The 13,140-nt window shown below is 33.9% G+C and overlaps 1 protein-coding gene across 2 annotated transcripts in view; it reads left to right on the forward strand.

Moving 5' to 3' along the window:
* The window catches only part of USP25 (ubiquitin specific peptidase 25), a 143,789-nt gene that overhangs the window by 44,630 nt on the left and 86,019 nt on the right, over positions 1-13,140 (forward strand). For both annotated transcript variants that reach the window (XM_039245902.1, XM_039245903.1), the window contains exon 5: positions 3,227-3,389. In XM_039245902.1, coding sequence (XP_039101833.1) covers positions 3,227-3,389 — 163 coding nt within the window. The remainder of the gene's footprint in view (positions 1-3,226; positions 3,390-13,140) is intronic.

Here is a 13,140-nt window from a genome sequence, read left to right on the forward strand (position 1 = left end):
AAGGAAAAGAGCAAAACATTTTGTCATCTTTTTAAATTGCTGCGTGGTCATGACCAGTGTTGGGAAGATAAGAAAGCAGGTGATGGGTAGTGGGAATTGGTTTTTGATTTGTGTCTTTCGGGGTTGCCTCTCTCGGCATGCTATATTTTGCTATAAGCTATTTCTAAGCTCTCTGAGATTTGCAGTGTTAGTTTTGCTTTTTTTTTTTTTTTTTTTTCTCCTCTCTCTCTCTACTGGCAGACTTCATATCTGGATTTGTAGCTTTGCATACTTTATACTTCAGAGCATGGGTGGTATCAGTGGCTTTACTTTGGTGAGGTCAGGGAAGGAACTCTTATTTATGTAGGGCCTGGCTCTATAGAAGGTTTATATTCATTGTGCCAATACTAGACTATAGAAAGGGACGGGGTCTTGGGAATAGAGTAATATTTGGGCTAGAGATTGGGCTTTTGCTAAATGAAAAACAAAGAAGTAGCCACATCTAATATCTTAATCCTTTTACTTTAAACATTAGTTTAGCCTTTAGTATTTATCTTACGTGCTCTAGGAATGAAACAAATCTGTTTTTACCCTCCAGATGCTGATGGAGAGACTGGCTGTGTAATAAATATTTTTGGTGCAGTGTGATAAATGTATTAATAGTTTTTTAGGAGCCAGGAAGAGGTCATAGGAAATTTACTGAAGTATGCTCTAAGTCCCTGGTGATACAAAACTGAACGTGTTAAAAGCTCTAAATCAAGATCACAAAGTCATGGCATTCTTTCATCCACCATCTTTTAATACGATAGGTCTATCTTGTGGTGTGGTTAAGGGATATTACAATAAACCTACTTCTTCAAAACCCATATTCTTATTATAATGAACAATGAGATCTACCATATGACTGAGTTGAAGATGTCTTTTACATATGACCACTGGTGCTAATTCTTCTTTTCCTGTTTGTGATATTGCTGATTTCTCCAAAATTCATTGCTTGTTTTAGTTCATTCATCTCTAATTACCAAGGCTGAAATAAGTTTCCTTTATTTATACTCCTAAATATACACATGCATTACAAAAAGAACAGAATTGTCAATGAATGCACTCTCATTTGTAAAACTCAATAAAAAATTAAATATACCTTCTTATATGCAGCAGTCTTTTGTGTTATATTTCCCTTTTGTATACCATATATTAACTTAAAAAAATTTTACTGTTTTATTTCTGAGAGAGAGAGAAACAGCGTGAGCAGGGGAGGGTCAGAGAGAGAGGGAGACACAGAATCCGAAGCAGGCTCCAGGCTCTGAGCTAGCTGTCAGCACAGAGCCCGACGTGGGGCTCAACCGCATGAAGCATGAGATCATGACCTGAGCCAAAGTCGGATGCTTAACCGACTGAGCCACCCAGGCACCCCACCCTATATTAAAATTTTTGAGTGTAAAACTAATTGCCTTGTACAAAATCAGTTTTTTCTAGTATATTATTATTTTATTATATTATATGAACAGTACAATTTGAACAGTAGGAAGTCTTTCAAATTGGCTTTTTTACTTTCTCCCCCCTTATGTTCTTAAAAAATTGGTAATAGTGGGATGTTCTAGATAAATTTTTACTTTCCTCTGCCCCAGTTCACCTAACTAAATAATTTCCAAGCAGTTCTGGTACCTTTTAGTGGTAAATAGTTTACAAGAAAAGGCCTTCTAGGGGCTGTGGTTGCATGTGAGAGCTGCTTTTTCCAGAGTCCTGTTGCTAATATTGGATCACTTTTAAAAGTTACAGAGGTATTTCCATCTGTTTATTTTTATTTTTTTTTTTAAAGTCTATTTATTTTGAGAGAGAGTTCACATATATGCAAATGGGGAATGGGCAGAGAAAGAGGGAGAGAGAGAACCCCAAGCAGGCTCTGTGCTGACAGCGCGGAGCCTGACTTGGGGGTTGATTTTCATGAACTGTGAGATCATGACCTGAGCCTAAATCAGGAGTCAGATACTTATCAACTGAGCCACCTAGGTGCTCCTAAACCATTCATTTATAAATGTTTGAGTTTGACTTTTGCATTTCAACATATCATGATGTTGTTACCTGCTATTTTTTAGGATGTGGTTTCATTGATTCCCAAAGAGAGACTTTATCCTGTATTCACATAACTTATTTTAAGTGATGACAAGTTGAATCTTATTGTATCTAAAAGTATCTGAAAATAATACTATTAGAGATAAAAGTACAATTTACTTTTTCCCCAAAACTAAGGAATATAGCTATATGAATTTGACATTAATCTGATAGGGCAAAATCTTGAAAATAAAAAATCGTATAGCATGAGTGAGATTTTGTTAAGTAGCCAAAATGTTGGAACTTATTCTTGACAAAGCCTTTTTAATGAACACAAAATGGCTTAAGACACTTTGAACCTTAGTTATGCTTATTTAGAGTAGTGAGTGACAGATTTGGAACAGGATGCTTGTTAGTTCATTTTGGGAATTAGGGTTTCCTTGCATGTTGCTGCATGCTTAGGAGCAAGAAAACCGTGATTAAGCAAAGTTGCATTATTTTTGCCATGTTTAGATGTATTTAAGATACTCTCTGGATAATCTTACTTTGAAGAGGTAAATCTTTTATTATTCTGATATGTATGTAGGCAAGCTTTTGGATGAAGAAATAAACACCTAACTATTCTCTTTATTTAGCTGTTAGAGTCATAGAACCCTAGAACTGAAAGGAAGTCTAGAATTTAACTTAACTTTTTTTTTAAATAGAAACGGAAATTAATGGTCAAAGGAGTAAAAGTGCAGTTTGTTTAGGAATGTTTTCTTGATGGTTCAAACCAATTATTATTAAAAAACTAGTCATTATTTTATTTTATAAATATTTACTAGAGTGATTTCTTAGGAAATTTACATAGGTGCTATGTTCCTGGTACTAAGCATCAAGTTTGTTGAAACATAATTAAACAATATATTTTCTGTTTTATAACACTGTCTTTTTGCATTTGAAATTTCCTTTTTCTCAGGAAAAAAGGCTGCATGTCTCTTGATCTGTTTGCCACTGCTGTGTTCTTAAAGTAAACTAACTTCTACTTCAGTAAAGTTAGTGTTTAATATTAATTTCCCAGATACATTATCCACAGCTTAAGTAAGTACATCCTTAGTTTGTGGTATGTTATTTCCTAGGTTACAGCACTAAATTAATAGTGTACTTTTCTTTTTTCTTTTTCTTTTTTTTAAATCATTTTCATCCATTGCTTAAGAGTTCTTGAAGCTAGTATAGCAGAAAATAAAGCCTGTTTAAAAAGGACGCCTACAGAAGTTTGGAGAGATTCTCGAAACCCTTACGATAGAAAAAGACAGGACAAAGTTCCTGTTGGACTGAAGAATGTTGGCAATACTTGCTGGTTTAGTGCTGTTATTCAGGTAAGGTTCTTCATGCAGATCTTACTTGGTGGACATGATAGCAATGGAAAGTGGGTTGGGGTGTGTTTCTTTTAAATTGTGTACTTTAAACATAAATGCAGACAAGTTTTTAATATGCCCTTCTGTCTAATGGACTAGTTTGTGGATTGTCATACTCCTCTCTCCTCTCTTGTCCTCACCCCAGTATGGAGCCTTAATAATAGAATAGTACCTATGCCTTTCACTTATTTGGAATTAATCTCCTCCCTCCCTATTGTTAGGAATTATTGTCAGAGTAGAAAGAGTGAAAAATATTTTGTATGTATTACTCTGCAAATCTTGAGAAGATAACCAAGATATGAAAGCAGAACTGTTACTTTTTGTTGTTCATCAAATCAGATTTATTGTATATGATGGAAGATATTATTCATAGGATTATAGTCATTTAAATTACTTATGTTCTTAATATAAAGAGACATTTTGTTTGAGGAGGGTATAGATTGACGTAAGTTTCAAAGCATATGATGTAAAGAGTAATAATTGATAAATCAAGAGTAATGTATTTTTTTTTTTTAACTTGGAAGGCCCCTAATGAAATGTTTCTTGAGACCTTTATTCTAAAATGAAAAATACTTATATTCAGTTATGCATCCTCTTCTCAATCTGGACAATTTTTTTTCTTTTTCTTTTGTAAATACTATTATCATAATTCTTTAGTATTCTCAGGTAGACATTGGTAATGTTATCCATCAGATTTCAAAACATGAAATTAAATGATCTCCTTAGAACAATCTATGAAGAATAACATACTCTTAGTTTTTATTGACCCTTTAGGAAAATCTTTTGTTTATTTTCCTAATACAGTTGAATTGTAGCTTATTAGTATTCCTGGTTAGTACTGTTTAAATCATTGTGTATGCCAATTTTTTATATTCAAAATATCTCTTCATTTTGTAGCTTTCCCAACCTGTATATGAAGGTATAAAATTTTATGTGACATTAAAGCAACTAACTAGTTGTTTAGTTCATTTTCTATAAGGTTGTTAATTGTGTTCTGTGATTTTAACATTTTTCTACTTCAGTGTTGTAATTTCCAACTGTCCCCTCTGCCCCCCTTTTTTTGCTTGGGTTATAATACCATATAGTTTGATTTGCTTTGGTTTTCTAGATTTATGTTTCTAAATTCTTTGGTATAGACTAGTTAGTAATATACTATATTGTTTGTTTTTCAGGCTATTAAAATGTTAAGGAATACCTAAATTAACGTAAATTTGTAATAATACTTTTGTTCCTATCATTGTGCATTAATTATTCATGTACCTGACAGTAATATCTACAGTTTTATTAGAGTCTTTATGTATTGATTTACTTTACTTTGCACTGTTAGTAAGAGTTTTTACATTTTATTGTTCAATCTAAGTTTTATAATTTAGACCTATTTTAAAAATAAGAAGCATGGTTTGAAGGCTGTGATGTGAGTCTTCAAATATGCTTTGCTGCCTGTATTTGGACAAGTAGAGGCTATCACTGCACTTTAATGGCCAGTTAATGAGGCTCATTGATTAGATAGAAGCTTCTTTTAGAAATCTGTTAGAAGAAAGTACTTGCAAGTAATCAATATTTGTTAGTTAGGTGCTTTTTATTTCTCTACACCATAGTGTAAGAAAGGCCTGTTTGAGATGATGACTAAATTCATACTAATAAAAATGGGGATAACCACTTGTTGTTTTCACAGGATAAACATCTTTAGTATTTTAGTTCAAAAAATTTTTTAAATTTTTTAAAATTATTTTTGAGAGAGAAAGCAAGACAGAGAGACAGAGTGTGAGCAGAGGAAGGGCAGAGAGGGAGACACAGAATGAGACACAGAATCCAAAGCAGACTCCAGGCTCTGAGCTGTCAGCACAGAGCTCAGTGTAGAGCTAACTCAAGAACCACAAGATCATGACTTAAGTCAAAGTGGGATGCTTAACTGACTGAGCCACCCAGGCACCCCCAGAATTTTATTTTAAAAAGGAGAAATTAAGCAGAGTGTTTTTATGCAAGCATCTGTTCTTCATTCATTGTGGAAATTAAAATTTTGACTCTTTAAACAGTAGATTTTAAATTATATAGTAGTTCTTACATATTAAATTGATTGCACATGGAGGAGTAGCATCTTTAAATATTTTATTTTATTTAAGGTTATTTATTTTTGAGAGGGAGGAAGAGAGAGAGATTGAAAGAGAAAACACAAGTGGAGAGGGGCAGAGAGAGAGGGAGACACAGAATCTGAAGCAGACTCTGGGCTCTGAGCTGTCAGCGCAAACCGATGCAAGGCTTGAACTCATGAACTGCGTGATCCTGACCTGAGCTGAAGTCAGACACTTAACTGACTGAACTGTCCAGCACCCCTTAGTTCAAATTTGAAACTGTTGTCCATCTATTTCTCCTCCAAGTGGTGTTTGCTGATCTTAGCTTTTGTTTTACTTTACTTTTTTTTATTTATTTATTTTTGAGACATAGAGAGACAGAGCATAAGCAGGGGAGGGGCAAAGAGAGAGGGAGAGAGAGAGGGAGACACAGAATCTGAAACAGGTTTCAGACTCCAAGCTGCCAGCACAGAACCCGATGCAGGGCTCGAACCCATGAACTGTGAGATCATGACCTGAGCTGAAGTCGGACGCTTAACCAACTGAGCCACCCAGGCGCCCCTTGTTTTACTTTTCAAATCTTTGGTGTTTTTTGGTGGGGAAGAGAATGGACTACAAAAAATTGCTTGTCATAATTAAAGTTTGAAGTAATTTTACTAATTTTTAAATATTACCTTAGATTAGTGACTATATAACTGGTAACATAGCCTTACCACACTCCTGACATAGGCTAACATAGGGTTCTTGGGATTATTGTTATTATATTATATTATTTTTTGCAAAATCTAGACACATAAAAGTGACTTCTAGCCTTGAAAAGTTTGGGTTATAATGAAGTATTAAGATTATTGGCTTTTGGGTGCGTGGGAATGAATGCATTACACTTTAGGTGTTGGAAAATTGTGGGTGGGGAGAAAAATTTGTCAAAAGACCAATTCAGGTTTTGTTTTGTTGTAATTTTAAAGTCCGGTATCCTATTTTTATTTTGCTTTTTGTAAAATCTTTTATTTGTTTTCATTTTATGACATTATTTTTTAATTCCATAGATATCATCTAAAATGTAAAAGTTTATCATCATAAATGGAATTTTTCACCTATGAAAGGAAAGTTGGGCAGGAAATCTCTTGTTAGTGTTGGAAGTTTCTTATTGTATTTTCAACAGTGATTTGGAACTTGTTCAAACTATGATGTAAATGTACTGTAAAGTTTCACTTACAAAATTTTCTCAGGGGGATGGAATTTACTTAAGTTGGCAGGACTAGTGTGAAACAACTGGGACTTCTTTTCCTTGTAAGTATGTCTGCCAATTATAGACATTTACTTGGATTATAAACCTCTAACTGCAGAATAGGTAGCAGGGATAGGCTAAAGAGGGTATAGCTTTGTTATTCTTTTAGGTACTGGGACCAATATTTTGGAGGAAAAGGGAAACAATATCAGAAAGGGACTATAAACAAGGAGAAGTTGGTACAGAGGATGGTTTAAATCTTTTAGATGCTAGCAATATTAGCCTGACCATCCTAGATTGGGCATTAACTCCTTATCAATCAGGAGTATTTTTATTCTGGAACTTATATGTAAAAATGACTAATTGAGGCTATTTTTCTCCACTAGGGTATCAGTGAAATGAAGTAGTTATTTAGAGGTATATATTCTCCTCTCTTGCTAGTTTGGGGTATAATTCATGGATTCTCATGATGACTCTTGGTGCCTTTCCCATTTGGATGTCTCTGAGATGCTCAGAAGTAAGGTGCTCATACTTCTGTTTGCCTTGAACAGCCCCAGTTCACTTCTATTGTAGATACATTGATACGTATTAATAAGTCTTAAAACTCTATTTCACACTCAGAAGGGTTGTGAGTTGGAATATAAAGGATATGGTAACCTTCCTCATAAATCACGTAATTCCAGGTTGACTAAAATACAAGCATACTGAGGGCAGAGCACAGATTTTCTAGGTTATTGTTTTATAGCTGTATATAGACACCGTAGGTAGCACAGTGTCTAACACATTGGAAGATCCCTTTAAGTAATTACTGAATGGGTGAATGAAAGAACCAAAAAGGAGCATATATTATATATGGTGGAATTGAAAACTTAAGATGCTTCCATCACCCAAATGATGAATGGGATCGAGAAAATGCTATAAGTTTTCAAAAAATGTTAGGACATCATTTAACATGTTTATTCACATTATTTGCTCATAACTCTTGAATTTTCATCAAAGAATAGAAGTACCTGGTTCAAAGAGAAAATAATAAATTCTCTAGCAATAAAAGACTTGTAATGAAAAACAATAGTAATCTGCCCCAAACCTCCCTACCTCATAGTCATGGTTCTTAAAGGCAACTACAACCAGTTCTAGTTTTTTTTCCTGTCATTTTTCTAAATGACATGCCGTCTCGCTGAGATAGATGAGGAATTAGCGGTCTCATTTCACGTACCTAGAATCGCCTTTCTTTTCATTCCCAACGTAATTGTATAATAAGTTTAAAATAGTCAGTAGTCAGTGTTTACATTTTCTATGATTTTGTAAACATTACAGAGGTTTACCCAGAGTATCCCTTTGTAATTTTTTGTTTTCCTGGAGATGTCAGTTGCCCATTTTTTTCTTTCCAATTTTTATTTACTTATTCTTAAAATTTGCTCTAACATCTCTGTTGTGGTTCTGTATGCACAACCATATTAACTCTATTTCTTTTCTTCTTTCTTTTTTCTTTTCTTTTCCTTTTCTTCTACTCTTCTCTTCTCTTCTCTTCTCTTCTCTTCTCTTCTCTTCTCTTCTCTTCTCTTCTCTTCTCCCTTTTCTCTTCTCTTTTCTTTCTTTCAATTTCTCTGTCTCAAGTCCACGCTAGATTCTGATTCTTTATGTTTTAACCATGATTGCTAGCTTTCCAAAAAGAGGCCTAGAGAAAGGCAATTGTGGGAGGGTTGATTGGGGATCACTTTGCAGGTTTTTTACTTACTCTTCCTATTTGTAGCCCTGAATCTCATGCTCTCACACACACAGATACTATGATTTTTCTGAACCAAGTCCATTCAGTTCAGTTATATCCAAAGACAAGATTTCTTGTATCCCACAGAACGAAATGGTAATTGTCTGAGTCTTCTGTGTTTGGGAAGGACATAGAGATTTAATTGCTCTCTATACAGACTTTCACCTTTTAATCATATTATCTGTTTCCAGTCCATACCTTACTTTGAACTTACATGATACTGTTCCTTTTTTTCCCCCTAATCCACCAAGGAGAAGTGATCTTACTTTTCCTCAGTATCTTCGTTATACACAGTTTATATCGCTTTGCTTTCTTGTCATCACTCTTTGTTTTTTGTAAGTTATTTGAAGTCTCATCTCATTGGTTTCAAGAGTTTAGCCAAATTCTGTTTTAGCAAGTGATCTTCAAAATTTAGTTCTTAGCTTTGGACTGAATGAATGGATACTTGTTTTCAGGGTCCATCAATCACAAACACAGTAATGAAAATTATTCTTTCCCATCTTTTTTGAAGAAATAGGTTGACCAATATTATGTCATACTATTATGTCATACTATTATGACTGTGGTTGAGGATATACAGTATTCATGACTTAAAAACGTTAATTTCTGTGATTTACTGTAACGATCACAGGTTCTACTTGTGTTTGTAGCTTATTAGGTTGTATTAGACCATTTACCTGGTCATATTTTGCTGGAACCCAACAAACCAAAAGAACATCAACAAAAAATCAACTATGTCACCTAACACTAAAGCAGTGAGGGATTTTGAGACTAAGCTCTGCAAGAACAGAATTTTTAGAGCAAGCTTTATATTTTGGGCTGATTTTATCCTTGAGAAAGTTCCAGAAGTGGCTGCTGAGTGGTTGGGGAGGTAAGCATAGTTTTATACAGACTTGGAGCATTAGTAAACACTTTAGACTTTCAGTTAAATTCTAGAGGGCTACAACCTTGGATTAGTGAGAACTGAGAATAAGCCAGGCTTCACAGTTTTTGTCTCCCAGCTTCATCTCAGAATTGTTTGGATTAAGTTGATCTGGGATTGCAAATGGCTCCATTTTTGGTGCCTGCCAGAAGCAAATGTGTAAATTGTATTAGAAAGTAGTATTATGTAGAACTTTGAATTTTCTCCACTTTTTCCACATAAAAATAAATGTTTAGTACTCAAGTCAGTTATAATCAGTCATGCCAGGAAATAAGGTATGTCCAAAAATTAAAATAACCAGCAATATGAAACCTGAAAATTAAATTGTTTGTTATAATAACTGTTAATATAATGAAGGAATTAAAAGCAAGATTGAGAATTTCAATAGAAAAGTAAAAACTATTATAAAAGCAAAATAGAAATTTTAGAACTGCAAAATATAATAAAGTTAATCAGTGGATGACTTTAGCAGTTTATTTGACACAACTGAAGAGAAAATTCGTCAACTGGACACTTGGTTTGAAGAACATTTTCAGACCGAAGCAGTAAAATACAGATAAGAGATATAAGAGATATTTTGGGCATGGTGAATAGTGTTAACATAGTATTTGGTTACAGAGGGAAAGTAAAAAGGGAATATAGAAAAAGTATTAATTGAAAAGATGACTGAGAATATTCCAAATTTGATGAATGAGATCAAGCCACAGATTCTGGAAACAACAGGAATCAAGTAGCATAAATAAAATAATACTGTGCCAAGGCACATAAAATTGAAAAACTATAGATGAAGAGAAAATCCTGAAAGTAACCAGGTGGAAAAGATATACATGGCATACCTTGGAGATACATGGGTTTTGTTCCACACAATTGCAATAAAATGAATATCATAATAAAACAAGTCAAATGACTTTCTTAGTTTGTATAAAAGTTATGTTTATAGTATACTGTAGCCTATTCAGTATACAGTAGCATTACATTAAAAATAACAATGCGTATACCTTAATTAAAAATAATTTATTGCTGAAAAATACCGTTATCTGAGCTTTCAGTGAGTCATAATCTTTTTGGTAGTGGAGGGTCTTGTTTAAATATTGATGGCTACCTACAGATTAGGGTGGTGGTTGTTGAAGGTTACGGTGGCCGTGGCAGTTTCTTAAACTAAGAAGGCAGTGAAATTTGCCCAGTTGAAAGCCACATCAACTGAATGAACACTTAGAAGCCACGGTAGCATTATTAATTGGCCTGATTTCAGTATTGTTGTATCCTAAGAAATAATGAGGCCTGAGGAGAGCTAGAAAGGTGGAGCAGTCATAACACATACAACATGATTGATTAAGCTTGCCATCTTTTGTGGGCATGATTTGCAGAGCCCCAAAACAATTTACATTTGTAACATCCAAGATCACTGATTCTAGATCACCATAATAGATATAATAATGAAAATTTTAAAATATTGCAAGAATTACCAAAATGTGACACAAAAACACAAAATGAGTAAGTGCTGTTGGAAAAATGGTGCCAATAGATTTGCTTGACAAAGGGTTGCCATCAAACTTCTATTATAGAAAACATGGTATCTACAAAATGCATTGAGGTGAAGCATTAAAACAAGGTATGCCTGTATCACCTCTATAAGAAGCAAAACAAAGATTGACAGATGACTTCTGAACAGAAATGCTGTTTTTAAAGTGCTATAGAAAGTAACTGGCCATCTAGAATTCTGTAACTGGCAACAGTCTTACAAAATGAATCTTACAAAATCTTACAAAACAGTCTTACAAAAATGAAGCCAAAACAAAAGCTGAAGTAATTCATCACCAACAGACCCACACCAAAAGAAATATAATTTTTCAGGAAGGTGTTCAGGAAGAAGGAAAATGTTCCCTAATGGGAGTTTAGAGTAAAGAAGTGAGATTGGGATTATCCTAATTTGTCATTATTCTTTCCTTTTTAAACTCCTCATAAAATAGTCTGTATTTTATCCTTTCTATCTCCTTTCTACAGTACTTCTTGCTGCCACTCTTCCATCACTCTACTGAAAAGGTGACTTCCCAGTTGCCAAATCCAGTGTTATTTTTCTTCCCTTATTGGATCTGGCAACGTTTGAGAGTATAGATGGTCCCCAACTTACCATGGTTCATTTTATGATTTTTTTAACTTACGATGGTACAGAAGCTATATATATATTCAGTAGAAGTTGTACTCTAAATTTTGATCATTTCCTGAGCTAGCAGTATGCCGTACAATACTCTCTTGTGATGCTGGCTCCTAGTCAGCCTTGTGATCATGAGGGTAAACAACTGATAAACTTACAACATTCTTTACGCATACAACTGTTCTGTTGTTCTCTTTCAGTACAGTATTTAATAAATTACATCATTTATTCAACACTCTGTTATAAAATAGACTTTGTGTTAGATGATTTTGCCCACCTATATGCTAATGTAAGTGTTCAGAACACTTTTGAGGTAGGCTAGGCTAAGCTAAGGTGTTCAGTATGTTATGTGTTTTAAATGCATTTTCAGCTTAATGATACTTTGAAGGTAGGGAGGGTTATCAAGATGTAACCCCATCATAAGTCAAGAAGATATGTATTGCTAGTCTTGTCCCTCTTGAAATTTGCTATTGATTCTTTGAAGTATTTCAGAATTTTCTGTGGTACCTTATTTTTCTATCTTCGTTGAGAAACCCCTGACCTAGGTATTTTTTAAGGCTCCACAATTACTCTGATACACAGCTATATTTGAAGGACATGCTTTCTTCTTTTTCTTTTCGCTTACATACTGCTTGGTTTCCATACTATTCTTATTTTGTCAGGGACTCAATATAGTTTATTCTCTGCTTCTTGTTCTCATGTTTGCATGTAGTGGGCGCTCCATAAATATTTATTAAATCAATGCATAAATGAATTACCTCATGTGTTTATATTGTTTAATGAAGAAATACTTCCAGATAACAAGATAACCAAAATATTTTCCTACAGTAACTGTTGCCAGTTTTATGATTTTATCTTTCATATTGAGGTCTTTAAACCACATCTATATCTATATATCTATATCTGACTTTGTTTCTTTATATATCGTGGGCCAGTTTTCCCAACACCTAACTCCTAAACAAAATCTTGTTTTATGATTGATTTGTGGTGCTATCTTTATGTTCTATCAAGTTGGCTCACACAAGTTAGCTAAGACCTCATGTATCATTGCCTCCTATACAGTGATTTTCAAAAGAAAGGAATGCATTTTACATTGTAAAACACTTGACACATACATGTGTATATAAAATACATACAATGAAAATTTTGTAAATAATACTCTGTGGCATATTTACTGTATGGCATGTTTTGATATTTCAACTGTATTTTATTTCATTTTTTTAAACAGGTGTCATGATGATGACAATATGTTACAAGCTACAGTTTAAAAAACAGTTCTAGGAAGCCTTTCCATGGACATCTTTCATATACTCTTATCCTCTGTCAGATCAATAGAATTGTATCCTGGATTCAGATTTCTATTGTTCTGATTTCTTTCTTTCTTTCTTTCTTTCTTTCTTTCTTTCTTTCTTTCTTTCTTTCTTTCTTTCTTTCTAGGCTGTGTGTCTTCTTGAACATAGAGATAATATATAATTTCTTTATGTCTCTATCACCTAGCCACTGGCCCATAAATTTATTAGGGTTCTAGTTTTGTGGAATTGATACCTGAAGATAACTCAGTGACTAT

The sequence above is a fragment of the Hyaena hyaena genome, unplaced genomic scaffold (genome assembly GCF_003009895.1).
Source record: "Hyaena hyaena isolate Hyena2069 unplaced genomic scaffold, ASM300989v1 scaffold_272, whole genome shotgun sequence".
Taxonomy (NCBI): domain Eukaryota; kingdom Metazoa; phylum Chordata; class Mammalia; order Carnivora; family Hyaenidae; genus Hyaena; species Hyaena hyaena.